General features: G+C 41.7%; 1 protein-coding gene across 15 annotated transcripts in view; it reads right to left on the bottom strand.

The window, feature by feature from the left end:
• The window catches only part of RBM47 (RNA binding motif protein 47), a 183741-nt gene that overhangs the window by 5084 nt on the left and 152604 nt on the right, over positions 1-26053 (bottom strand). For 13 of the 15 annotated variants that reach the window (XM_049886970.1, XM_049886959.1, XM_049886961.1 and 10 more), the window contains 3 exons: positions 10032-11185; positions 9041-9247; positions 5774-5982 (listed from right to left, as the gene is read on the bottom strand). In XM_049886970.1, the coding sequence (XP_049742927.1) occupies positions 5774-5982; positions 9041-9247; positions 10032-11154 (1539 nt within the window). In that variant the 5' untranslated portion in view covers positions 11155-11185. The remainder of the gene's footprint in view (positions 1-5773; positions 5983-9040; positions 9248-10031; positions 11186-26053) is intronic. The other 2 variants (XM_049886960.1, XM_049886962.1) reach the window with 2 other exon arrangements.

Here is a 26053-nt window from a genome sequence, read left to right as displayed (position 1 = left end):
CAGGCTGCTCATTCTGATAGAGTTCAAGAGCAAGTTACGCACATAAAAGTGTTCTGGCCAACAGCTTGGGGCTGGTGAATGACAGATTAGAGCCAGAAGCACTAAGAGTTCTGGGTTCCCTTAAGAGTTAGCTTAACCTATATGGGTAGATACATATGACTTTAGTGGTATAGATACTAAGAAAGACACCTTTACCACTGTGCCCTCAGCACAGTACCAGGAACAAGCACCTACTGAGACTCAGCAAGTAACAGTTGAGCAAATGAGTGACTCTGCCCTAGGCTATGTGTAGGTAATTTATAGCACACTTAAGATGCAATGAAGACCCGAAGAATCAATCAGGCAAAAACAAGTACTTTTTCAGCATCTCTCTACCATGGGCAAGGAGCTCTGGTGGCACACAGGTTAAGCACTTGGCTGCTAACTGAAAAGTTGGAGATTTGAACCTATCCTGCTGCTCTGAGAGAAAGACCTGGCAACCTGCTTCCATAAGGATTACAGCCTTGGAAACCCCATGGGACAGTTCTACTCTGTCACATAGGGTGGCTATGAGTCTGAATCTACTTGACGGCACCCAAGAACAATTACCACGGGCTGTAATTTATAAACATGCAGGTGGTTCATGGCTAAGCTGTATGGCAATCCCCACTGGACAGCTACTGCCCACCTGTACTCCTATTTTCCAACAAGTGTGAGTAATTTGCACCTCTGCTATTGGTCAGGGTGTCACAAGAAAGGACTGTGGAGTAAGAAATGCCTTCTCTTCACTCACTGGTGGGTTGGGTGTGGATATATGAATTTCCATGTACATACATTTACGTATTCCACGAATCTTTACTGAACACCTACTGTGGGCAAGGTACCCTTCAGTGGTCATGGACAAACACAAGACATGATCCTACCCACTTTCAGCTACCAGGATAACATCCTATCAAAGCTCCCTGCTTCTAATTTTAGTTACGCAGTATAGCATAAAAAAAACCAAACCAAATCAAACCCGCTGCCGTCAAGTCGATTCTGACTCACAGTGACCCAACAGGACAGAGTAGAACTGTCCCATAGAGTTTCCAAAGAGCACCTGGCAGATTCGAACTGCCGACCTCTTTGTTAGCAGCCGCAGTACTTAAACACTACACCACCTGAGTTTCCAGGGGGAGCTCTAATTCATGTTACCCACCAAATGATTTAAAGTGAGAGAGTAAATGAAACTCAAGTATGGCAGTCAGAATGATTTTTAGTAACTTCCATGTATCCATGGGAGGCTTTAATATGTATTTTCAGTCTCTTAACAGATAATTGTATTAATCATATGCCAAGTAAGAGCCCCGGTGGCACAGTAGTTAAGAGCTCGGTTGCTAACCAAAAGTTTGGCAGTTCAAATCACCAGGCGTCCCCTGGAAGCCCTATGGGGCAGTTCTACTCTGTCCTATAGGGTTGCTATGAGTCAGAATCAACCCAACGGCAACAAGTTTGGGTTTTTTTTTTGGGGGGGGTTTCTGTATCTACAGGACAAACTGTACCTTGATTATTCCTGTGAAGAGAGATGGGCTGGTAGAGATGTATGATCTGGAGGAGAAATGTGAAGAACTCTAAAGGAGACAAATGTGTCAAGTTTGAATGGTTTGTTTTTGTGTTTGCTTGCTTTGTTTTTGCCCAAGTAAGTTTTCCTTAAAGCCCCTGGTGTTGTGGTAGGGATACTGGGCCTCAAACAAACTGCATTGTTACCTGATTTTTTTTTCCCCCTAAACCCTTGTAATCTATGGAAGCAGGCCTAGGTGGGGTGCTCTGGCAGTACATTTCCTTCCACTGAGAAGGCAGTGGCCGAAGGAACGGCCCGAGAGGAGAAGGCAGAGGTCTGCTGTATTTGCACGTAGCACCGAAGAGCATTTAGGGTTCTCCCCTGCCTGCCTAACTTCTCTGAGAAAATCATTTCAGAGTCCAGGGAGTGGGGTGACAGAAATCCCTTTCAGGGCAGTGAGAAGTACTGGGCTCAAATTCCACTCTGCCTGCCTGAAATCAACAGCTAGTCACCAAAGTCGCGGTTTCTCTTTTCTCTCCCTCTGATGTCCCTTTTATAGATGGCATTATTGTGATACAACGACAGAGTATAGATCAGGGTTTGTCAAAGTCAAGAGGCTTGCCTTCAATCCCAAGTCTGCTCCTGGCTAGCCATGTGGCTCTAGGCAACCTGGTCACCACCCTGAACCTTAGTTTTCTTATCTGTCAAATGAGAATACATGTGAAAGCACTTTTGTAAAGAGCCAAGTGCTTAACAACAGCACTAATACAGCCTCAGTGTCATAAAAAAGAGGAGTCATTTCTGTTTATGGTGACAGAAAATTTGGCAACAAATACTGGTGATGGTTTCATGACATAATTGATATAATTGGTGCCACTGAATTGCACACATGAACAACGTTAAACTGGCAAATATTGACTTTATTTGTTATAATAGTTAAAAAAAAAAGGATTGCTACTTGCAAAGAGGAAATTCAAGGTTAAAAAAAGAAAAGATAAAGACAAATGAAGTGGTGGTGGAAGGAGAAACATTTATTAATCCATTTGACATCTTTTATAAGATGCCAAATTTCAGGTGAGGAAATTGAAGCTATGGGTTAAAATGGGATTAGAGCTGGTCTGTGAATTTCAGTTCCACCTGCAATCCCTGATTTTTGTGAGCACTGAGGCTTATAAGTAACATTACTAACAGCTCCCTACCAACCACCTTACTGCCCCCGCCCCCGCCATTTGTTTCATGAAACCAGTTTTGGTTCTCACTTCTCATCCCTCTAATTTTGCTAAAGATTCCTTTTGTATCAGGCTGAGTAACCATGCCTTTGCCACAAGTAATATTCCCAGGCAGGGCCAGCACCTGCTAACAAACTCGAGAAACACAGAAATCAGGAAACCCAGATTGTAGTCCTGGCTGTATTCACCAGGTATGTCATCTTGGACAAAGCAGCACATCCTGGGACCTTGGGAGAAGGACTTCAGTTTTCCTATCTGTCAAAGAGGAATGAATGGTAATACTTGCTCTACCTGCACCACAGATTTGTTGTGAAGACTGAGAACACTTTGAGAAAGCTACCTGAAAAAGTGAGTAAGTCTACACCAGCAAACATCTCTTTATTGCTCGTAAACCCGTTACCGTCGATTCCGACTCATGGCAACCCCATGTGTGTCAGAATAGAGCTGCTCCACAGGGTTTTCTTGGCTGTAATCTTTACAAAAGCAAATTGACAGGACTTTCTCCTGCAGTGCCATGGGGTGGGTTCAAACCACCAACCTTTAGGTTAGTAGCCTGAGCACAAACCATTTGCACCACCCGTGGACCCGTATTGCTTTGTAAAGGCTACATGAAATTTGGGATATAAAATAGCTGAACAGGAACACCTTGGAGCACCTGCAAGGATGGGGGAGGATGATCGAAGGTGCTACGCAGGTATGTTCTAGAGGCCATCCTGGGAGATCAGTGTCCAGTGGGGCTCCCACTCAGAAAGGTGTTCCACTTGTCAATTTGCAATGCTTAAGATGCTCCTTCTTCTGCTACAATTTGGCAAAGAATACAAGGGGGCAGAGGAGGCAGGGCTCAGAATAATTAGCTCGAGGGAGAGCACCCAGGCCACACACACTCAGAGAAGCCATTCTCAGGTTCAAAAGGAAGTAGCTTTAGGTGTTCTGCAGAATGTCCATGGAAATCAACTGACAGTGAATGGGCTTAGAGCAGATTCATAAGGACAAGACTCTGGACAAGGGCCCTGAATACCTGGTGCAGACTGAAATGAAACAGGAACCGTCTGGGACCCAGGAGATGATTACGGGGCCTGGAATTTAGACCTGAGCAGAACTGAAACCACACACCAAAGATAAAAGTTCACTCGTGTCTCAGTAAAGAGGAACTGGAAATTATTACCAGAATTCTACTAAGTATTGCTTATAAGTTAATGTAGGTATTCAAACTCTAGGCAGCAAGGAATAGCCTCATTTAGTTGTCATTTGATAGTGTAAGTCATTTATAACTTATTTCTTTTGTCTTAAGAATTCTTGATGACACACTGATATAAGAATAAATTTCACCGGTTGAGTAATTTCTCTATAATGCGGTCTTCGGTGGGCAAAGGCAGATCAACAGCATCTGCTGCAGTGGTTCGCGAGCCTGCCTCTGTCTCAGAATCATTGTAAAACTATGATTCTAGCCTAGACCTATTGAACTGGAATCTTCAAGGGTTAGAGTCTAAGAATCTCTGTTTTTAAACATGTTCCCTAGATAATTTTTATCCAATTAGATAAGAGACCCTGGGCCTCAGTATTTGTAATTGGTTATTGATGTATTGTTTGTGATTCATTGCCTCACAGAAAATAAGTCTACCAGGAATTTCCCTTTGGATGAATGACACAGCATTTATATGTACTCCCTATGTACTATGGAAGACCTGGTAGTGTAGTGGTTAAGTGCTATGGCTGCTAACCCAAAGGTCGCCAGTTCAAATCCACCAGGCGCTCCTTGGAAACTCTATGCAGGAGTTCTTCTCTGTCCTGTACGGTCACTATGATTCGGAATCGACTCAATAGCAATCTGTCTGGGTTCAGTTTTTAAGTGCTGTATGTGAGGAAACCTGGCTCCAAGGAAGAAAGATGTGTCAGTATGCTTCATAAAGATTTATGGGGCAGTTCTACTCAGTCATATGGGGTCGCTAAGAGTCGAAATCAACTTGATGACAACAGGTTTGGTTTGAGTTTTATGTACTATGCACTGAAGGTATAAATAAATATAAGGGATAGCTTTGGGCCTAAAGGAGCTTAATTTTAACTAGGGAGATAGACTATAAGAGCAGTCATGTGCCAAGTAATAATATAGGCAATGAGAAGCACAGGAGAGAGGATTTCCCCAGGCTTAGGTGGATGACAAAGATTCTACAGATGAGATGAGACTGAAGAAACTGCAGATAAAGAACAGAATTTTATGAACAGAGGGGGGCAAGGAGCCTGGGATGTTAAGACTGATTTGGGAGGAGATAAGACAATAGTGGGAGATATGGCTTAAGAAAAGGATTAAGGGCAGATATTGAAAGTATTATATATCTGGACACACATTGATACAGACATCTTTCTCCATGTGTGTATATGTACATATACATGTGTAGATACATATGCATATGAAGGGCAGAGATGCTTTAAAAATATCCCAGGGGATCTGCAATTGGAATATGAAATATCTCCCTGGATTCTGTGTGTCGGTCCTTAACAACAACAACAAAAAAACCAAACCATTGCCGTCCAGTCAATTCCAACTCATGGCAACCCCATGTGCTACAGAGTAAAACTGCTCCATAGGCTTTTCTTGGCTGTGATCTTTATGGAGGCAGATTGCCAGGCCTTTCTTCCAAGGCACTGCTGGGTGGGTTCGAACTACCAACCTTTCAGTTAGTAGCTGAGCACAAACCATTTGCGCTACCCAGGTGCCTCTTACAATAAGAACAGGATCCAGTATCATTTAAAAAAAGGTACCTACGATATTATCACACTGAAAAAATTACAGGCTATTTTTGCATATTATTTCCCATCATTAATACAGCAACAGTATTAGAAAATTTCTCTTTTTCTGTCGTGACTTGTATTAAAAAATTTTTCTGTCACCCACCCCATAGTTCCCCACCCCCATAGTCCTCAGAGAGAGCTAGGCATACAGTGAATTCTCCGTGCTGAACAGTAAATGAATCCATGCTAAAGAGAGGCTTCACACCAATTACAAGGTCTGTAGCAAGAGCCTTACCTGGAAAGGTGGAGGCGTTGACACGGTGGGAATGATGGCAGCAGCGGCGGCGGCGGCAGCAGCAGCAGCAGCAGCACTGGCTGGGTCTGGCTGCACAGCAATGGGGCTGATCATGTGCTCCATCGTGTGGATTTTGCCATCTTCAATCATTTTAGGAGCTGTAGTGGCCTGAAACATGGGATACTGGGCCCCGATGGCAGGGATGGCCACTGCAAGAAAAGCAAGCGGGAAAAAATCAGGTCAGACACAAAGGAAGGTCATCACTTCCTTGAAGATATTTTTAAAAACCAAGTTTAACAGTCATGAGTCTCTTCATGTTAACAAATGCTCTCAGTACAAGCCATGTAACGAGGTGCCACCCAATGGGAAGGGAGGGGAGGAAGCAGGGAACTCCCCATATCCGTCTCTCAAAAGGAACCAGCTGGGTATAGAGTCTTCCAATAGATCACCGTGGAGGGAGGCTCTAAAGTGAAGTTTCTGCAGTCTTTTCTACACCAACATTTTCTGCTATTTCTACAGAAAAATATTTTTGAATCTTACTCCTGGTATTCTACAGTTCAAGAAAGGGCCTTCTAGACTCTGAGAAAATAAGCTCAGTATAAGGGGTGAGATGAGAGGCTTGAGCAGGGGCAGATTATCCAACAGGCAAGGTAAGCACATTGCTTACTTTGCTTACCAGATCATCTGTAGTGAGCAATTTAACATTTTTTCACCACATCAAAGGTTCTGCTTCTAGGATGGCTGGCACTTGTCTCTATTCCAACCCCATAGCACCTTCTTACAGAATTAAAGCCTCTTTTGAAATTTACAATCCCTGACGGGGATGGATTAGCCATCAAACGAGGTAAGCATGGGCTTACTCGTGCTTGCTTACTCAATCTGTAGTGAACAATAATTGAGAGTCGATGTATCATACCCGTTGCCGCTGAGTCGATTCTGACTTATAGTGATCCTACAGGACAGAACAGCACTGCCACATAGGATTTCCAAGGCTGTAAATTTATTTATTTTTAAATATACAACTTAGTTTTATTGGTACGGCACCTGTTAGACACTTTGACAGATGTGTTATTTTATTACTCTACTTAAAGACTTGTTTTTCCCAATGGTGGAGCCAAGGCTATAAATCTTGGCGGAAGCAGACTGTCACACCTTTCTCCTATGGAACAGCTGGTGGATTCAGACCACCGATTTGTCGGTTAGCAGCCAAGCGCTTTAACCACTGCATCACCAAGGCTCCTCCAATGTACTGTAAAGAGAGATAAAAAGGAAGATACTAGCCCTGATTTGGGAGAATGCCATCTTGTGTGTGTGTGTGTTGAAAGGATAAGCAAGAATATGAAATATATACACAAAGAATTTTTTCAGTTATGTTTTTTCTCCAACTGTGGGTGTATTTAACTTAATAAAAACTAACTTGATCTAAGGTAAAGAAACAAATGACTGTAAGCTAAACAATGGTACAGCCATCCAACAGAAAATACCTAAAACCAAAACCAAATCTTTTATCTGTCTTCCCAACCACATCTTCCATTGGTCTTCCGCCAACAGATACTTCACTACTGCCTTGGTGCCTCTCCTAAAATACAAAGTTCTAATTTTCTGGATGAATCAGAAGTAGAGGCCAAGGGGATGGGATCCGGAGAGTTATCAATTTTAGCTACATGGGGGGTATTAAGTAACTCTAGATTGTTCTGGTTACCAGCCCATAGAAATTTCTCCTTCAGGTCCCAAGACACGACTTAATATGGCTAAAGGTTTTCCAGCAGTTCTTTTTCTCTAGTTAAACCTTAATCAATTGCAACTTGCCAACAGAGTTTTTCCCAGCAAGCAAAAGTGACAACTCCTGTATCCAGGCTCTATTTTACGGAATTATAGACAGATACAGAATCACTTTTACGTTGTTTACAGTGCCAGTGGCATTCATACAGAAATCCAGTCTAAGGAGTCATTTAATGGCGGAAAGAATTTCATAGGCAAAAATATTGTTACTGGATTACTTCAAAAGGAAGTTGTATTGGGAAAATGCCTTCTAGCCCTATGATGCCAAGGCAAACACAGGCTCCAAATGACAGGGTCTTTAACTCTTTTTTATCTAGCCAAAGGAGTGTACATTCCTCAACCAGAAGAAAATTAGGGTAGCTGAGCTTCGAAGCAAGGATTTGCTCAAAGAGCTCTGCAATCTACCTTCAGTGAAACCAGAAACAGGTTTGGTAGAGTATCACTCCAACTATCCACTGAGCAGATCTTCCATGTGTTTGGATGCATGTGTGGTGTGTGTTGACACTGAGTTTGTGCTACACTCACATGTGGAGTTAAATAAAATTCTTTGCAGTTTAGGATCTGACGACCTGACTCACATTAGGTGATCCAATGGACACTGATGATGTTGACAAACTGATTTGTGTGGCCTAGTGGTGGAAGCAACGTTCAAGGTTCCTGGCTTGGATTACTTGAGTGTTCCTATTCCCAATCCAGCAAGAAGAGGAAATAAACACTGGAAATTAGAATCCAGGGGATTAGCAGCTGCAACAGCTTTCACCGCTGCCTTGTTCCCAGATGTTCTTGTTTGCTAAGATGATGACAAGGGACAAATAGCGCTATTTGCTGTTGAAGGAGAATCTTCTACCTTCCCAACAATGCAAAATGGGCAACAGGCTATAGCCCCTGGTGTCTGATGGCCGGGTTAGAAATAGGCCTGAGTAAAGAAAAGACACGGAGCACTGATGGTGCAAATGGTTAACTGCTCAGCTGCTAAGGTTCGAACCCACCAGCGGGTCCATGGGAGAAAGACCTGATGAGCTGCTCCCATAAACATTACAGCCTAAAAAACACTGTGGGGAAGTTCTACTCAGTCATATGGGGTCACTATGAGTTAGAATGAACTCGACAGCACACAACAACAACAAAGGAAAAGAGTTTTTAGCTAACAGAAAAAACAGAGAGCCTTATAGTCTTCAATTTTCCCCCATCAGCTCTGCCTGCTCAGCCGTAGGTGGGAACAAGCCTAACAACTGGTGACAGACACCCATATGAAAAACCCATAACTGGAAAGTTTGATGTAAGCACGGTCAGAATTAGACCAACCCCAATAAAGTTCCAGACAAGACAGTCCAGGTGGCCGCTTTCATTTTCTAGCCTCTGGCTGCCTATGAGAAGAGGAACCCATGTGCCCAAGGAAGAGCCCAAAGAAGGCTTAGACTCACTGCAGAGAGAGGGCTGGGGTTCAGGCTGGATAGATGCATCCTCACTCTGGTTTATACTGACCTGCACCAGGTTTAATGGCAACGGGATTGACGGCAGAGAGTTCCAAATTTGGTACAAGCTCATATCCTTTTTCTTGCTGCTTTCCTTTCCCTTCATGATATCGGCTATAGATACCACGGCCGGCAGAATATCCCCCGAGGTAAGAACCCCTGGGCCCTGGGGCTCTGTTGCCAGCTGCACCTCGCCCTCGGCCTCTTATGCTGCCTGCTTATAATAACAACACAGAAAATGATGAGCGACCAATAGTGACAGTACAGGAGGCAGAGCTTAACCCAAGGCTCTTGGCATTTAGTGGTTTGCCTGATTCTAAGATGCAGGTGACTATACCTTTGTTCTTCAATAAGCTGGTAAAGATACATCTGCTTAGTGCAAATAGTGAAACTGCAGGGTGAGTAACCATCATTGTAACTGCAACTTCAGCAGAGAAAACATTCACAGACTACACAAAAGTTACATCTGGAAGGGGATCTGCTAATTTGCCTTCCTCATTTTATGCTCGAGGAAACATACCCACGGTGAAAGCGACTCCACTAAAGTCAAAGGGCCAGAACTCAGCACCTAAGTATTTTGGTTTTCACCTAATGCTTTGTATCATTATATCTTAGTCGCTGATTTTCTTAAAAAAAAAAAAAAAGTTATCCTCCACCCACGATATTTTAAAGACCTAATTTCACAAGCATGCTTTATCCAAAGTACTAAGAGATTAGCCGGCTAGCCCCAAATCCGGCAAGACAAAACAAAAAAAATGCAAGAAGAGCCTGCATACCCCCATGATTTTACCACTCAGCCCATAGAAAGGAATGACCTGTATCTCTCTCAATCCACCAAGGTGGAGGCCTTAAGTGACAGCAAAGAACGGAACCCAGAACCAAAACTCAAACGGAAGGAGGTTCACTGTCAGTTTAGTAAATTAAAGCCGGAACACCTCTGGGGCTGCCTGCTCAGTAGACCGAGCTTCTGGAGGCCTACCCGGGCGTAGAGCCCCACTAACCTTTCACGAAGTACTCCCTGTTGGGCCCGATGAGCGTGCTGTAGGGGTAGCCGTAGTAGGCCAGCGTGTAGGGGTCACAGGAGTACACGTAGCTGGGCTGCTGCGCCGCCGCCTCGGCCCCGCCGCCGCCCTTGGCCGCCTTCTGGTAGCGAGAGTACTGCTCCTTGTCCACAGGCTTGGCCAGGGTCACCTCGAGACAGGAGCCCTCCAGCTCGGTGCCGTTGAGGTTGTTCATGGCGTGCACGGCATCCTCGCGGCTGGTGAAGTGCACGAAGGCGTAGTCGCGGATCTTCTTGACGCGTTCCACGCAGCCCGGGTTGAACTGGCCAAAGCTCTTCTTGATGGTGTCCTCGGTGGTCTCGATCATGAGGTTGCGCACGTAGAGAATTTTCACCGTCTCCATCACATCCTCGTCCACGTCGATCTCAGGCTCGGCCCAGTCCACGGCGATCTGGTGGCCCCACAGCTGGATGCGGCCGGGCATGAGCTTGCGGCGCGCCATGGCAGCAGCTCGGTGGCTCTCGTACTCCACGAAGGCGAAGCCGCGATTCTTCATTTTGTCGGCCGCGCTGGCGTAGACGATCACATCGAGCACGCCCTCGGTGACCTTGGCGATCTCCTCCAGGATCTCCTCGCGCTTCTTCATCTTGGGGATGCCACCGATGAAGAGACGGCAGTTGTCGACGCTGCAGCACACACCGAGCAGGCGTCCCGGGCGGATCTCGTAGTTGTTGAGCTCGCGCACGGCGCGCTTGGCCTCGTTCTTGTGGCAGTACATGACGAAGGCGTAGCCCCGGTTCTTGCCGTCGAAGTCCATCATGAGGCGCAGCTCGTAGATGCGGCCCACCGCCTCGAACACCGGCACCAGCTCGTCCTCGTACACGTCGCGCGGGATCTTGCCCACAAAAACCTCGCAGCCACGCTGCGGGTGTGGCCCGTCCCAGCCGGGAGGCGGGCCTCCGTACTTGCGCTGCCCGTTCTCCTGCACCATGGTGTAGCCCGTGCGCTCCATCAGCGCCAGCAGCGCCGCCTCATTGGGCGCGCCGGCCACGCCCTCGGGCACCTTGGCCGAGGACATGGTGGAGTCGCTGCTCATGGCTGCGGTGGAATCCTCTGCAGTCATAATGTCAAAGGCATCCAGGGCTTGCGGAAACCTGCGGGAAGAAGGGAAGACATCGGTGAGTGTGAGATCTGCGCCAAAGTGATCCGGAACTCGACTGCTGGTGCTTTGTAAAAGTCGCAAGTCATGCTTATAATAAGCCATCAGGTGGTTGACATGAGAAATAAGAGACTTGCTCTGGAAATGCAGAAGCTCTAAGACAGTCAAGTTGCTTTACAGGAAAAACCAGAAGTGACTCGGAAAAAAAAAAAAAATCAGAGTGAGCAAGTACTTCCGCTTGATCAGTACCCCCAACTGCTCTGAAAGCATAGAAAACCTGAAGATCTTGGGTTCTTGCAGCAAATGGTAACATCTTTTGCTTAATTCCTGCCCTGTAAGCTCAGGGTAATTTCCTTTTAATTATAGCATTTAGCCCGTTTATTTCTTGGGTGAATACACCCCTTTTCTTTTCTTAAGATAGTCTTTTTTCATTGGAGGAACAGAAATAGAAGAATGAATTTACAGTGAAAACTGTTAAGGAAAACGTTAAGGAGGTGTTATATAAGAACAATAAAATACAAAACATATACTGAGCTGTGTACCGAAGCTTTTAATAAAAAAGTTATGAAACATCTACTTGCCAAGAACTTAGCCTAGGAACTGTGGTAAGAGTGGTAAGTCTGATTTTTTACGATGTCCTTCAGGCAAAATTCTTGTTCTGAACAGTAAGATTATCACAGATTTGGAATCAGTACACAGAGAGCAAGATTCAGTTCAAAATGAGAGACTTGTGAAGCAACACCTACCTGGTAAGCCTCACGATAGCATTTATCTCATTTGATCTTCTTAACCTGTGTACAAGGTAAATGGTAGTATGTCCCACGGGGAAATAGGCTCAGAGAGGTTAAGTAAATTGTCCCTTTCACACAGCAAGTATCCATTCATACTAGGACTTGATTCCAAGCCTTCTGGCTCCAGAGTCCATTTCTTCTAAACTCTCTGTGACAATGGAAATGTTTATCTGTGCTGCCTAATGCTGTCGTCACTAGCCACATGTGGCTACCAAATACTTGAAATGTGGTTAGAGAGATGGAGGAACTGAATTTTTAAAATTTTGTTTAATTTTAACTAACTGAAGTTTAAATATCTAGTGGTTACGGACTGGACAGTGTAGGTCTAAACCGTGCTGTCTTCACTCACATGGCACAGGGCTTGTGGCCATGATCCCAGATTATACAAAAGATTGGCAGTACGAGTTGCACACTATGCTTTTGGAATGAAAGGCTCTGACTGACCGTTTAAAAAAATGAAGTGTCATTCAGTTTTTAAACTATAAAAATAGCCAAGTAAATTTTATGGAAAATTAAAAAAAAAAAAGTAAAGAGGACAAGAAATCATCCCTGATTCTGCCAACCAGTGATAACAACAATTAAACATCTTTTTTGCGAGGTTGGTTTTTTGAGGGCAGGGGGAAGGTGGAGCTTGGCTTTTGACAAATTCATATCCTGCTTTTATTTTGTTTTATAAGCATTCCTCCGTGTTCTTCGAACTCTTTGTATAAGCATCATTTTTAATGGCTGCATAAGATTTCATCATTTACCATGGAACCCAGGGCATCACCCATTTTTAAAAGCTTATAACAAGAACATTAAGGGAAAATTCAAGGATAGTTGAGTTTGAGTATCTAAAGAAAAACAATAGAACATTTATCTGTATGAAACCAAAAGGGCAACATCTGCCCCAAAGCAAAGATGAGAAGGCCGGAAAAAGAGACAAATGGAACCAGGGGAATCAGGGTGGTAATGGGGAGAGCGCTGACATGTTGCGGGGACTGCCACCAATGTGAGGGGATGATTTTTATATAAATTGTTTAATGGGAAACTAATTTGCTCTGTAAACCTTCACCTAAAGCACAGTAAATGTTAAAAAAAACTGTAGTGACGAAAGAAATCTGAGATACTTGCCATTTGGCTAAAGCAATCCTTCTGGTTCATTTGCTTTCACGTAAAGAAGCAGTAGAGTTTTGCAGGTAAGCTTGTGGATTCTGGAGTCACACTGCATGGCTGTGTGTGAATCACAGCTCTAACACTACCTAGGTGTGTAACCTGGAGCAAGGAACTTAGCTGCTCCATACCTCTGTTTCCCTATCTGTAAAACGGGAGTGATAATGTTAGTATTAACCTCATTAAGCTGTTCAGAGGAGTAAGTGGGTTAATACACACAAAGCACTTTGAACTGTGTCTAGAACATTCTAAGTGCTCAAGAAATGTCCGTAATTATTATCTTCCAACCAAACTTCTGGTGAAAACTTTAGATGAATTCTTTCAATTTTAAAGTAATTTTTTAAGATAAACTTTCTCAGTTCTTTAAAAACACCTGTTTGATGTGGCTTCCTATTCTTACTTTTTATTGACTTTGCTCTTCAAATTCTTGAAAGGTGGTTTGAAAACACATCTAGTTAAAATGAATTTTTTTTTCTAGTATAAGTTTGAAAATGATACATTAGCTCCAATATCAGATTTGAACATGGAGTTCTTTCCCTCCTTCCAAATAGAAGAGAGAAGGATATATTCTTAAGAGAATCATTTGTACAGACAAATGTGTTTATACCTGTGACCTGCAAAGGAATTATCAGGTACATATATAAAATGCAAGGTCTCATGTGTTGTACTAAATAAAACATGAACCGACTAAAGTCTAACTGACTCTGTAGCTTACTGACTGCCCTGCTAAGATAGGTGGAGGTGACTCTGTTTTCCTTATTGTACTTTGAAACTACCATGTTATACGGAACAGTCTTAAAATGGTCAGACTGTGAGAGTCATTCGCATTTCCTACCCATTCATTTCATCAAAAATTCTGTTGGCTTTCAGTCTGAAATCTGCTGGTGTCAGTAACATAATCATCTCTTTAAAAAATTCAAAATAGTTATACTTATTTTTTACATTAATAGGCCAAGAAAAGCCTCCCTCCCCGATCCCCACCTTTTCATCATGTGGAAAAAATGAGCCATACTATTGGCCCTGTTTCCCTTTTTCCTTTGGCTACTAGGAAGTTTCCTTTTGAATTTTTCACTCTAATTTTAGTAAATGTATAGGACATTGCATCACACTTTCATTTTCATCTAATTTTGGCTATAGTTTCATTTTTTACTCTTTTTTCTATGTTCTCAATGCCGTGGATTTAGGCATTTATATTGTTCATCTTATTTTCTATGTGGTCTTGCAAGCCATCTCCATAGTTTTTCAGCTAAGACAGGAATAAATGCACACATACATATATATATACATACACGCACATACATAAATCTAATTTGCACCAGGCAAGCATTCAAGAATGTTAAGGTAAGTTAACCGTCTTTTACGTAACTACAAACACTGGCTTAAAAACAAGTGACGAGGCTTAAGTGATGCAAAACGGACAAAAATAAGGTTCAGTAAAATCAAAATTTCAATAGAGGCCATTAAAAATGCTACATTGGATTTACACGTTCAAGAAAATCTTGTAGTTTATAAACTCCACTCTCCTTATCCCTCTGTCTGATATCCCATAGTTAAATAAATTATAGGGTGTACTGGTAAATGAATTCTTGAGGCCAAAGGCTTAGATACATTAACAGATAAATGATCTCTTTAAAGAAGGGAACCACACAGCTGATGGAGTCCCTGAGTAGTGCAAATGGTTAACACTGAGCTGCTAACAGAAAAGCTGGAGGCTTGAGTTCACTCAGCCGCACCTCAGAAGGAAGTCCTGATGATCTGGTCCTGAAAAATCACCCACTGAAAACCCAGTGGAGCACAGTTTTATTTGGACACATGGGGTTACTATGAGTTGGGATTGGCTCAGCAGCAACTGGTTTCTGGTTTGGAGTACTTGGGTGGTGCAAACAGTTAATGCATTCAGCTGCTAACTGAAAGGCTGAAGGTTTGAATGCACTCTGAGGTGCCTTGCAAGAAAGGCCTGGCAATTCTTGGTTTAAACTCAATGGCAACTTTTGTTTTTTAAAGACAGGAAATACGACTCTCGCAGAGATGTAGGAGAATGTTTAACTTCAATTATACACGCAACCAGGGGTTGGCAAACTACAGCCTAGCCCATTGGCCCAACACAAACCGTTATCTGTTTTTCTAAATAAAGTTCTATTGAAACAACCATATCCAATTTTTTTTTTTTTTTTTAACATGTGATCTGTGGCTGGTTTTGTACTACAATAGCAGAGTTGAGTAGTTGAGATGGACTGGGTGGCCTACAAATAGATAAAATACTTACTATCTGGCCCTGTACAGAAAAAGTTTGCTGACCACTGGTCTAGAAAATGTGCAGAGAATATCATGGAGGCTAAATAACACAGATTTCTATTGCTGACTTTAACAGTCAGTTTTCCTGTGTTTACTACGCTGAGCAAGTTCAGGACCAAATTTTAGGACCTTAATTTCTGGACCAAATTCTAAATTCTGAGATATATTAAAGATACATGCCGCTTTCCTCATTCTAAGATGCTTTCCATTTAACTTCCATAGTCAAGTTTATGAGACCTGGAAGAAGGGCTGTCTATCTAAAGGTTGCTGGCTGAGCTCCTAAAACATACATGTAAGCAATAATTTCTTAGGATTTCAAAGGAGACACAGAAGGGTTTGTCTTCATTCATTCAGCAAATATTTTATTGATCACTGTTATGGATTGAATTGTGTCCCCCAAAAATGTGTGTTAACTTGGCTAGCCCATGATTCCCAGTATTGTGATTGTACACCATTTTGTCATCTGATGTGATTTTCCTATGCAAATCCTGCCTCTGTGATGTTGATGAGGTGGGATTATCGGCAGTTATGTTAATGAGGCAGGACTCAATCTACAAGATTGTGTTTTAAGTCAATCTCTTTTGAGATGTAAAAGAGAGAATCAAACAAAGAGACATGGGGACCTCATACCACCAAGAAACAAGAGCCAGAAGAGCTCGTCCTTTGGACCTGGGGTCCCAGTGCTGAGAAGCTCCTCGACCAGGGAAAATTCATGACAAGGACCTTCTCCCGGAGTTGACAAAGAGAGATAGCCTTGCTGTGGAGTTGGCACCCTAACTTCTAGCCTCCTAGAATGTGAGAGAATAAATTTCTCTTTGTTAAAGCCATCCACTTGTGGTATTTCTATTATAGCAGCACTAGAAAACTAAAACAATCATCTACTATGGACAAGGCACACTGCTAGCTACTGACGGTCCTTGTCCTCATGGAGCTTATCTCTGGGCTATGTGAACAAAAATAAAGAATTATACTTCAGATACTAAACCATTAAGAATTAATTTTTTTTTTATTCATACTCGGGAGTTCTGGTAGTACAACAACATCCTCAATGGTCAGAGACTGCCTCAAAAGGGTTGTACGTCAGTATTATGAACACTTCCTTTCTAATAAGTAAGGAATCCTGGAAGGAGCCCTGATGACGCAATGGTTAAGCATTCGGCTGCCAACCAAGAGGTCAGCGGTTGGACTCCATCAGCCTCTCTCCGGAAGATAACAACTAGTGATCTGCTCTTGCAAAGATTACAGCCTAGGAGACCCTATGGGGCAGTTCTGCTCAGCTTCATGGAGTCACTATGAGTCCAGCTTGACTTCTATGGCACCTAACAAGAAGGCCATAGTTCCCCAAGTAAAAAGCCAAGCTGCCACCAGCACTGTGCTTTTAAAAATTAGCTTAGAATACCCAATTTACAAAGGCGAGTGTGTGTTTGTGTGTATGGGGGGTGGGGGGGAGCGGCACGGGGCGGCACGGGGCGGGGGGGCGGACTGTCTAAAATAAACACGTTGCTGTCCTGTCGATTCCGACTCATAGCGACCCGATAGGACAGGGCAGAACTGCCCCATAGGATTTCCAAGGAGCGGCTGGTGGATTCGAACTGTCAACCTTTTGTTTGACAGCCGAACTCTTAACCACTGTGCCACGAGGGCTCCAAAAATCTGTTACCATCCAGTCGATTCCAACTAGTGAGAAATACTGTGTTGAGTGACAAGATTCTACTTGGGGTGGAGGTGTGGAACAATAACTTGTGGAAATAAACAATAAGTAGACTTCAAAAAGTGAATGTTGTCTGTCAGTGTAAAAATTAAAAAATTCTGGGTAAATAGTACAGGATCATGCAATTCTGGAAACCCTGGTGGTGTAGTGGTTAAGAGTTCGGCTGCTAACCAAAAGATTGGCAGTTTGAGTCCACCAGCTGCTCCTTGGAAACCCTATGGGGTAGTTCTAATTTGTCCAACAGGGTTGCTTTGAGTCAGAATCAACTCGATGGCAATAGGTTGGTTTGGTTTTTTATGCAATTCCATCTATTCAACATATGACAGTTTTTAAATGGATTAGGAAGTCTGATTTTAGGCCACATAGCATGTTGAATAAATGCATAGTTTTTCTGGGGTCAGAGAGATATAGGTCCAAATCTTGGTCTTCTGCTTACTAGCTGTGTGACTTCGGGAAAAGCCATTTAACCTCTTTAAGTCTTAATACTGTCACCTTTAAAAAGGTGAAAATAAAAGCTAAAATTTCTTGAGTGCCTTCTTATGTGCTAGGCCCTGTGCTAAATTCTTTACATGTATTAGCTCATTCCAGTCCTCATAATATCTGTATGAGCTATTATCAGATCCTCCATCTTATAGATAAGGAAACTGAGGCACAGAGATTAAGTAGATTCCCAGTTAATGAACATTGGAGCTTGCATTCGAACCCTGACAGTCTGGCTCAGAGTCCATACCATAAACCAAAACCAAACTGACTCATAGTGACCCTGTAGGACAAAGGAGAACTGTCCCATAGGGTTTTCTAGGGTGTAATCTTTAAGGAAGCACATAAAGAGAGAAAGCCACATCTTTCTCTCGTGGGGTGCCTGGTGAGTTTGAACCACCGACCTTTCAGTTAGCAGCTGAGCACTTACCTGTAGCTGTTCCTAAATAATTCTTATCATAGGGTTATGAGGATTAAAAGAACTGATACATGTAAAGCTCCTGGTGCAGAACCTAGCACTAAATGCTCAAGAACTGGTAGCCTAAGAAATTTGAACATCAGTTAAGAATCTTACAGGAAAAAGGCCAGAAGTCATCTCAGCCTACTTTAAACCAGTCAGTAGGAGAAGCTTGGGAGTTCTGGTGTAGACCGGCGTACCAGAATCTCCTAGATTCCATTCATCGCAAGTAAGCTGTCTGGCAGTGGGACTCACTACTGGTGATGTGGTTCGGGCAACCTAGTACAAGCCTGTTTCTCACCTAACCCTTGCCCACAGCAAATATGCAGAGGCTCTTTCAGAAAAGAGCCTGAAGAGACTTGCTGCATTGGGTGCAAAAGGTCCCTTGACTCATGTAGACACCAAATCCCCCAAGGCAGGACCCTCCCACACAGCCACACACACGCATACGCACACACACTTTAGTCTTCGTGCTAACTTAAACATGGCTGTGTTTGACAATACATTTGAACCGAATCATTTATATCAAAGTTTGGCATTTAAGACTAGCAGAGAAAAATATACTTCCAAATAAAGCATTCTGAACTATCAGCTAGAATTTTTGTTTTCTTTGTTTAAGTTTGAGCTTATTAGGTTAAAAAACATTTCAGGGTTAGTTTAGATTTAAAGCGAAAATCATCAATGATTTGCATTCCCTTTTTAGTACTGGAAACACCGGTTGCGTAGTGATTAAATGCTATGGCTGCTAACCACAAGGTTGGCAGTTCGAATCTACTAGGTGCTTCTCGGAAACTCAATGGGGCAGTTCTACCCTGTTCTTTGGTTCAGAGTAACTTTCATTAGGATTTTAACTTTGAACAGGGCCATTTTAAAGGGCAAGGGTTACCACTGTACTGGTAAATATTTCCAATGTTTACCAACCAGCCTTTACCTAGGATCAAAAACAGGGCATGAGTTAAGAATTATTCAAATTGCCAGCTAACTTTTAATTCACAGCTCTCGGTGTGTGTGTGTATGTGTGTGTGGGAGATGAATATACAATTTGGAATTCTTGGAAGAGTTTTATTTGCTGATCAACTGACAAAATGTAATTTGAAGATATATTCAGCAGGAAGCAGTGTCTTCCATACTTGTTAAAAATCTTGTTGCCTTTGGGATGATATAGAACTAGAACTCCCCACAGGGTTTCCAAGGCTGTAATCTTTATGGAAGTAGACTGCCACAGCTTTCACCCTGCAGAGCAGCTGGTGGGTTTGAAGGACCAACCTTTTGGTTAACAGCCGAGCTCTTAACCACTGTGCCACCAGGGCTCCTTATTGTCTTCCATACTACCCAGTGCCGTCGAGTCGATTCCGACTCTTGGCGATCCTACAGGGCAAAGTAGAACTGCCCCATAGAGTTTCCAAGGAGCACCTGGCAGATTTGAACCGCTGACCCTTTGGTTAGCAGCCATAGCACTTAACCACTATGCCACCAGGGTTTCCTCTTCCATACTAACTGGAACTTAATCCAGTGGAAAATTTTAGGATGTGTTTATCCAAGAGCTGTCTCTGCAGTTAGATTTCTAGTTTGGTGTTCCTTATTGATACCATAAAATTTCTGTGACTTCTTAAGTGTGACCTAGCACATACAATGTATGGCTATAATAAAATACATACAATGGTGGTTAAGAGCAAGAACTTTGGAGTCAAAGAAATCTGAGTTCAAATCATGACTGAGCCATTTACTAGCTATACTATATCAGCCAAATTACCTCAGCTCCATTTCCACATCTGTAAGATGGGTCTAGTCATAGCACCTAACTGAGAAGATTGGTTCCAGGGTTAAATGACATAATGTACAAAAGCACTTGACAATGTTTGGCACATATTATTTAAAAAAGAAAACCTAATTATCAATTTTTTTTAAAGTATTCAAGCTTTAGAAAGGTATTTATCATAGAAGTTTAGAATAACCTTATGGTTTACAACAAAATAATTTTATGAAGGCAGACATTCCCACATCAGAAAAGAGACTCAAAGATCATCTTCTGGAAAAAGTTTCCAAGGTTTGGCCTTACCCTAAGTATATCTTACCACCTTGTGCCAAGTCACCACCACCTACTGAACAGCAGAAAGAATACCCCACCAGCAGGCAGACCTCTGGTTTTGGGGGCACTTCTGTTACCTCAGATTCTGCAAGTGTAAAAGGAGATCCATTAAAAATGAAGCATTTTGCTGTGAGTTTCCATAGCTGTTGACTGTATACCACAAAAGAGGTAAAGACACCGGCCAAAAGGGGTAGAGTAGGGGGATTTTCCGTGAGTGTCTGGCAGCACACAAGTACCTCCTCCACTGACAGAGGGGGGTGGCGGCACATGAGGTGCATTAGCCAGAAATTGGATCTGGGTCTCCTGCCCCCATAAAGGGGCCTTAACTAGAACACCACCACCAGCACCACCAAACCCGCTGCCTTTCTCAGTTCGGACTCATGGTGATCCCGTGGGTGTCAGAAATAGCTACCATTTTCTGAGCACTTACTATGTACACAAGGCATCTTATGTAAGTTCTCTGAATTTTTTTTGATATCCCTCTGAGGAGAGGTTAAAAATGTGGGCTCTAGAGCAGGGGTTGGCAGACCATAGCTGGTGGACCATATTCAGCCCTGTTGCTGTTTTGTTTTTTAATAATTTTTATTGTGCTTTAAGTGAAAGTGTACAAATCAAGTCAGTCTGTCACATACAAGCTTATATACACCTTACTCCATACTCCCACTTACTCTCCCCCTAATGAGTCAGCCCACTCCCTCCTTCCAGTCTCTCCTTTCGTGAAGATTTTGCCAGTTTCTAACCCTCTCTACCCTCCCATCTCCCCTCCAGACAGGAGATGCCAACACAGTCTCAAGTGTCCACCTGATACAAGTAGGTCACTCTTCGTCACCTGTTGCTGTTTTTATAAAGTTTTTTTGGAACATAGCCACACCTATTTGTTTACTTATTGTTTATGGCTGCTTTTGTGCTACAATGGCAGCATTGAATAGTTGTCACAGAGATTGTATGGCCTGCAAAACCTGAAATATCTACTATTTGGCCTTTTCTAGAAAAAGTTTGCCAACCCCTGGTCTACAGTCAGACTGCCAAGGTTCAAGTCCCAGCTCTTCAAATGTGTAGCTATATGACTTTGGTAAGAACTTTAATTCTTAGTTCCTCATTATCCTTGGCTACAAAATGGGGATGGTGGCAACAATAATCACTATCTCAAAACAGTACTGTATGGAAAATGAGATAATATATGCCAAATTCTGAGAATAAAACCAAGCATATAATAAGGTTTCCATAAATGTTAGCTATTATTGCCCCTTTTCAAAGATGAGGAGCTTGAGGTAGGAACTTGCCAAGGTCATACAATTCAAACTCCATTCCATCTGATGACAAATCTCAAGCTTTCTCTACCAGGATGCTGTCTTTCTTCGCTACTTTCTTACTTCTAGCCAGCTTAGCTATAGCCAGTACTGCTAGAATAAAACCACTGATCAGGGAGAAATGGACACTGGCTGAAATAGTTGAAGGAAACTCAAGCATAGACCCACACTGGAGTTATTGGGAAACTAGCCCTTTTTACCATAGCCCATCACCTGATCTCACCACCCTCTCCCAAACTTTTAGAGAGTTCTGCAAACTGTTTCATACCATGGTGCTGGCCCCCTTTAAAGTAGTTAACATGTTTCAATTTTATTTTTACTTAAAAATCTATTAAATAAAATTATTTGATGGACATGTTTAAGGAAGAAAATTCACATAATTCAAATGTTTAATTCACAGCGGTGGTGGTGGTGTGGCGGGTGCTGTTGAGTCGATTCCAACTCATAGTGACCCCGTGTGACAGAGTAGAGCTGTCCCATAGGGTTTTCCTGGCTGTAACCTTTACGGAAGCAGATCGCCAGGTCCTTCTCCCTATGTAAATGAGAATATGAAACTATGACAAGGCAGTATAAATGCTGGTGACACACCCAGGCTCCGGAGCCAGACTTCCTGGCTTCTGTCCTGACTCCACAACTTTGAAACAAGTACCATCGCACAAGATGCTTAATCTCCCTGAGCCCCAGTTTCACCATTTATAAAATGGTGATAGTATAATATAACTCACAGTATTATGAGAGTTAAATGAGATAATACACATAAAGAACTTAGAAAAGTACCTGGCTACAGTAAATGCTCAAATCCCTTTATTATTATTATTATTATGTCAGTTGGTCAAAACAGTATACATTTTTCAAGGACCTTCTCTTGTAAAGAATTATACAGTTGTAGTTTATAATCACAAATTATCTGACATAAAATTAGTAAAATTAAAAAAATTACAATTTAAAGAACCTGAAGGAATTTACTCCTAAATTTTTGTGAATGAACTGGAAGGGAACTTATATAGCTATTTCTTTCAATTTTTATATGGGAAAATGCTGTAACACACTGTCCATATGAAATGCATGGTTATAATGCATCTTTAAAACTAATGATTACACAGAAAGCAAATACTATGTTCGGCTTTATATTTGTCCAATTGTTACAGTCATTTTATAACTACTTAGTATTCATGCAAGGAGCCTGGTGGCACAAAGGCTAAGCACTGGGTTGCTAATTGAAAGCCTGGCAGTTCAAAACCACCTAGCGACTCCATAGCAGAAAGACCTGGCTATCTGCCTGCATTAAGATTACAGCCAAGGAAACTCTACAGGACAGTTCTATTCTGTCACATAGGGTTGCTACAAGTCAAAAGAGACTTGATCGGCACCTAACTACTACAGTATTCATGTAATGATGCTTTATGCCTACAGGTTAAATATAGTGGGTAGTTAAAATTGTCTATTAACTATGAGATGTTAAAATTACAGGTGCAAATATAATTAAGAAACGTGGACATAGTATTCTCAGAAAAACATTATCTGCCAGCATTTGAATATATGAATTGGTGTTTGATGGATGATTTTTATTACAAAAAATATTCTTTAATCTGCAAAGGGGCTTACAATAAAATCCCTTTAGATCTGAAGTTCCCTGAGTCATTAGAATGTGATTCGAGTTATTGAAAAACTGATCTATATATACCTTCCCTATGTATCTATACATGCCTGCATTATTATGCAAAAATATTAGTCCCATTTTCTTGATGGAGAAACTGAGAATAAGAGTGATCATGTGCTTAGCTCAAAGTCATAATTATATAATGATAAATTTGGGATTATAATTTAAGGATGCCTTATATTTGTAGGGATAATTTCTAGTTTAACTTCTGTTTGGTAAAAGAGTCTGTTTATATACAAAAGAAAACCCAGACAGTCCAATCTGGTGGAGATTCAGATATATATGGCTTTTGAGAAACTAAAATTTATATTTCATTTGTTTTAGTTTCTTTGAATTCATGCCAAAACAGAAGACTTAGCAAGTGAACTTTCCCAAATATAAGCTTATATTTTATATAATATTATAAAGAAAATATTGAAGTTGTCAAGGATTTCATTTTTCTTGGATCCACAATCCACACCTACAGAAGCAGCAGTCAAGAAATGAAACGATGTATTGGACTGGGCAAATCTACTGCAAAAGACCTCTTTAAAGAGTTAAGCCAGGATACTGAGATTTCGTCTCGCTTACTTTGGACATGTTATCAGGAGTGACCAGTCCCAGTACAAGCACATCATGCTTGGTGAAGCAGAGGGTCTGCAAAAAAGAGGAAAACCCTCAACAAGATAGATTGACATAGTGGCTGCAACAATGGGCTCAAACACAGCAACAACTGTGAGGATGGTGCAGGACTGGGCGGTGTTTCATTCTGTTGCGCATGGAGTCACTATGAGTCAGAACAACTCGATGGCGCTAACAATAAAAACAACAATAAAGCTTATGCAGACTTTATGATGGTATATAAATGTAATTCTTTTCTCCTCAATTTCAAACTTTTAGTAGTTTGTAGGTAGTAGGTATGTAGTAACTATATAGAATATTACTATATCATATTATGCATCATTTCATGCTTTTTAGTATCACCTTCTGGCAGTATGTCAAACAGTAGAGTACAAGAGTATCATAGGTCTCTTGGTAAAAAAAAGTGACAAATTGCCTGTCCTGAAATAAAGGCTCTGAAATAGAGTCACATAGTCAAACATTAGCTTCAGTTTTAGGTGTGACCTTCTCATTATATTTGGTTAACATTAGTCATTTCTGTTGCAACTATGAAATAGTATCTGCCACCACAAGAAAACCAGATCCTGTTTAATGTGGTGTCCTTGTCTTTCATTGACCAGTATCTCAAGGCAATACTTACAGTGAAATAGGATTTGGGCAGGAATACATTCAACACTGAATAAACCATGGTTTACTTTAAGTTGAATGTGGGGGTATTTTTGAAGCTAAAAATATTTTCAAACACCAGAACAATATTTTATGACCATAATGACTCTAATAGGCTCTTTTTGAGGAAAAAAAACTAGGAAGGAAGCAAACTTTATAAAACACCAAACCCTGTTGCCATCAAGTCGATTCTGACTCATAGAGACCCTATAGGATACAGTAGTACTAACTGCCCATAGGGTTTCCAAGGAGTGGCTGGTGGATTCAAACTGCCACCTTTTTAGTTAACAGCTGAGCCCTTAACCACTGTTCTACCAGGGCTTTTATGACAATAATTACTCTAATAGGCTCTTTGTGAGAAAAAAACTAAAAAAGAAGTGAGCTTTATAGTGGGAGACAAAGTATGCATTCAAGTGCAACTTTAAAACTAACGCAGAGAAAATGCATATTCTTTCTATTCATTAAATGTTTAAATGGCGTTCTTCCTTCATCTAGCTTTCTAATTTTGTTTTTCTGCTAGTGACATTTGGAATTCCTTGAGGGGGCGGTGTGTTTTTGCATATAGTGAGAAATGAGAATAACAGCTTAATGAACAGATCTTTCTACTAAAGGAGTCCCTGGGTGGTGCAGTTTATGCTACAGTACTAACCTAAGGGGTTGGCGATTCAGACCCAGCCAGTGGCACTGTGGAAGAAAGGCCTGACGATTGGCTTCTGAAAGGTCACGGCCTTGAAAACCCTATGAAGCAGTTCTACTCTGTATATATGGGTTCACCGTGAGTCAGGATCAACCCAACCACAACTAACGACGACAGTAAGGTTAACAAACCCTAATACCAAGTACTTTAGCTCTTTACTATAAAAACTTAGAAAAGAAAGGAAGAACCATGAGTTCATTGGTATGAGAAGGAACTTGGGTCACCCTGTGATAGGTATTTGTGAATACTGTGGTATATTTTATCAACTTTATTTGTTTTTCAGTCTTTTCAAAGGACTTGATTAGAAAAGAGATCTTCTGAGAGAGGTCCCTTAACAACAGAAAAAGTAAAATGCACTGTCTATGATGAAGTGATTTGAGATATTTTTAGGATATTTTCACTTCCTCCTACGCTGTTTCAAATGTATTAGAAAAATTAAAGCATTAATATAATTTATTCCCTTACCTCAGTATTATAATTGGAACTTTTCAAAGGCAAGAACTGTAGTTTTATTTGGCATCCCCAGTGTCTAGCACCAAAGGAAAGAATGTTTGAATAAAAGAATAAACGAATGGAAGAATCAATGAATGAACACTATCTTCCATATGAAACATGACAGGACAAAGCTACAAAACAAGTTTTATTATCACACATAAAAACAAAACAAGTTTTATTATCACAGATAGTTACCACCAAATTGCTTTGGACATTTTCTCCAATTATCTTTTTATGTTTTATCCCTTTTTTAGTTTATTTTTTTCTTGAAACTGGAATCATACCAATTATCGTCTGAGGGTATGTCTGAGGGTGTGACCAAAAGCAGCCATTAAAGAATGGATAGGCCACCTTTGGTACAGGGAGCTGGCATTTCTAACACACACCTCGGGCATTAGAGAAGTCAAGGGGAAATACCACGCCAACAATTGATGGGCTATATTCAGAGCCAATGTTAAAT

This window comes from Elephas maximus, chromosome 5, assembly GCF_024166365.1.
Source record: "Elephas maximus indicus isolate mEleMax1 chromosome 5, mEleMax1 primary haplotype, whole genome shotgun sequence".
NCBI classification, from domain to species: Eukaryota; Metazoa; Chordata; class Mammalia; order Proboscidea; family Elephantidae; genus Elephas; species Elephas maximus.
This window is presented reverse-complemented; position numbering and strand designations above follow the sequence as displayed.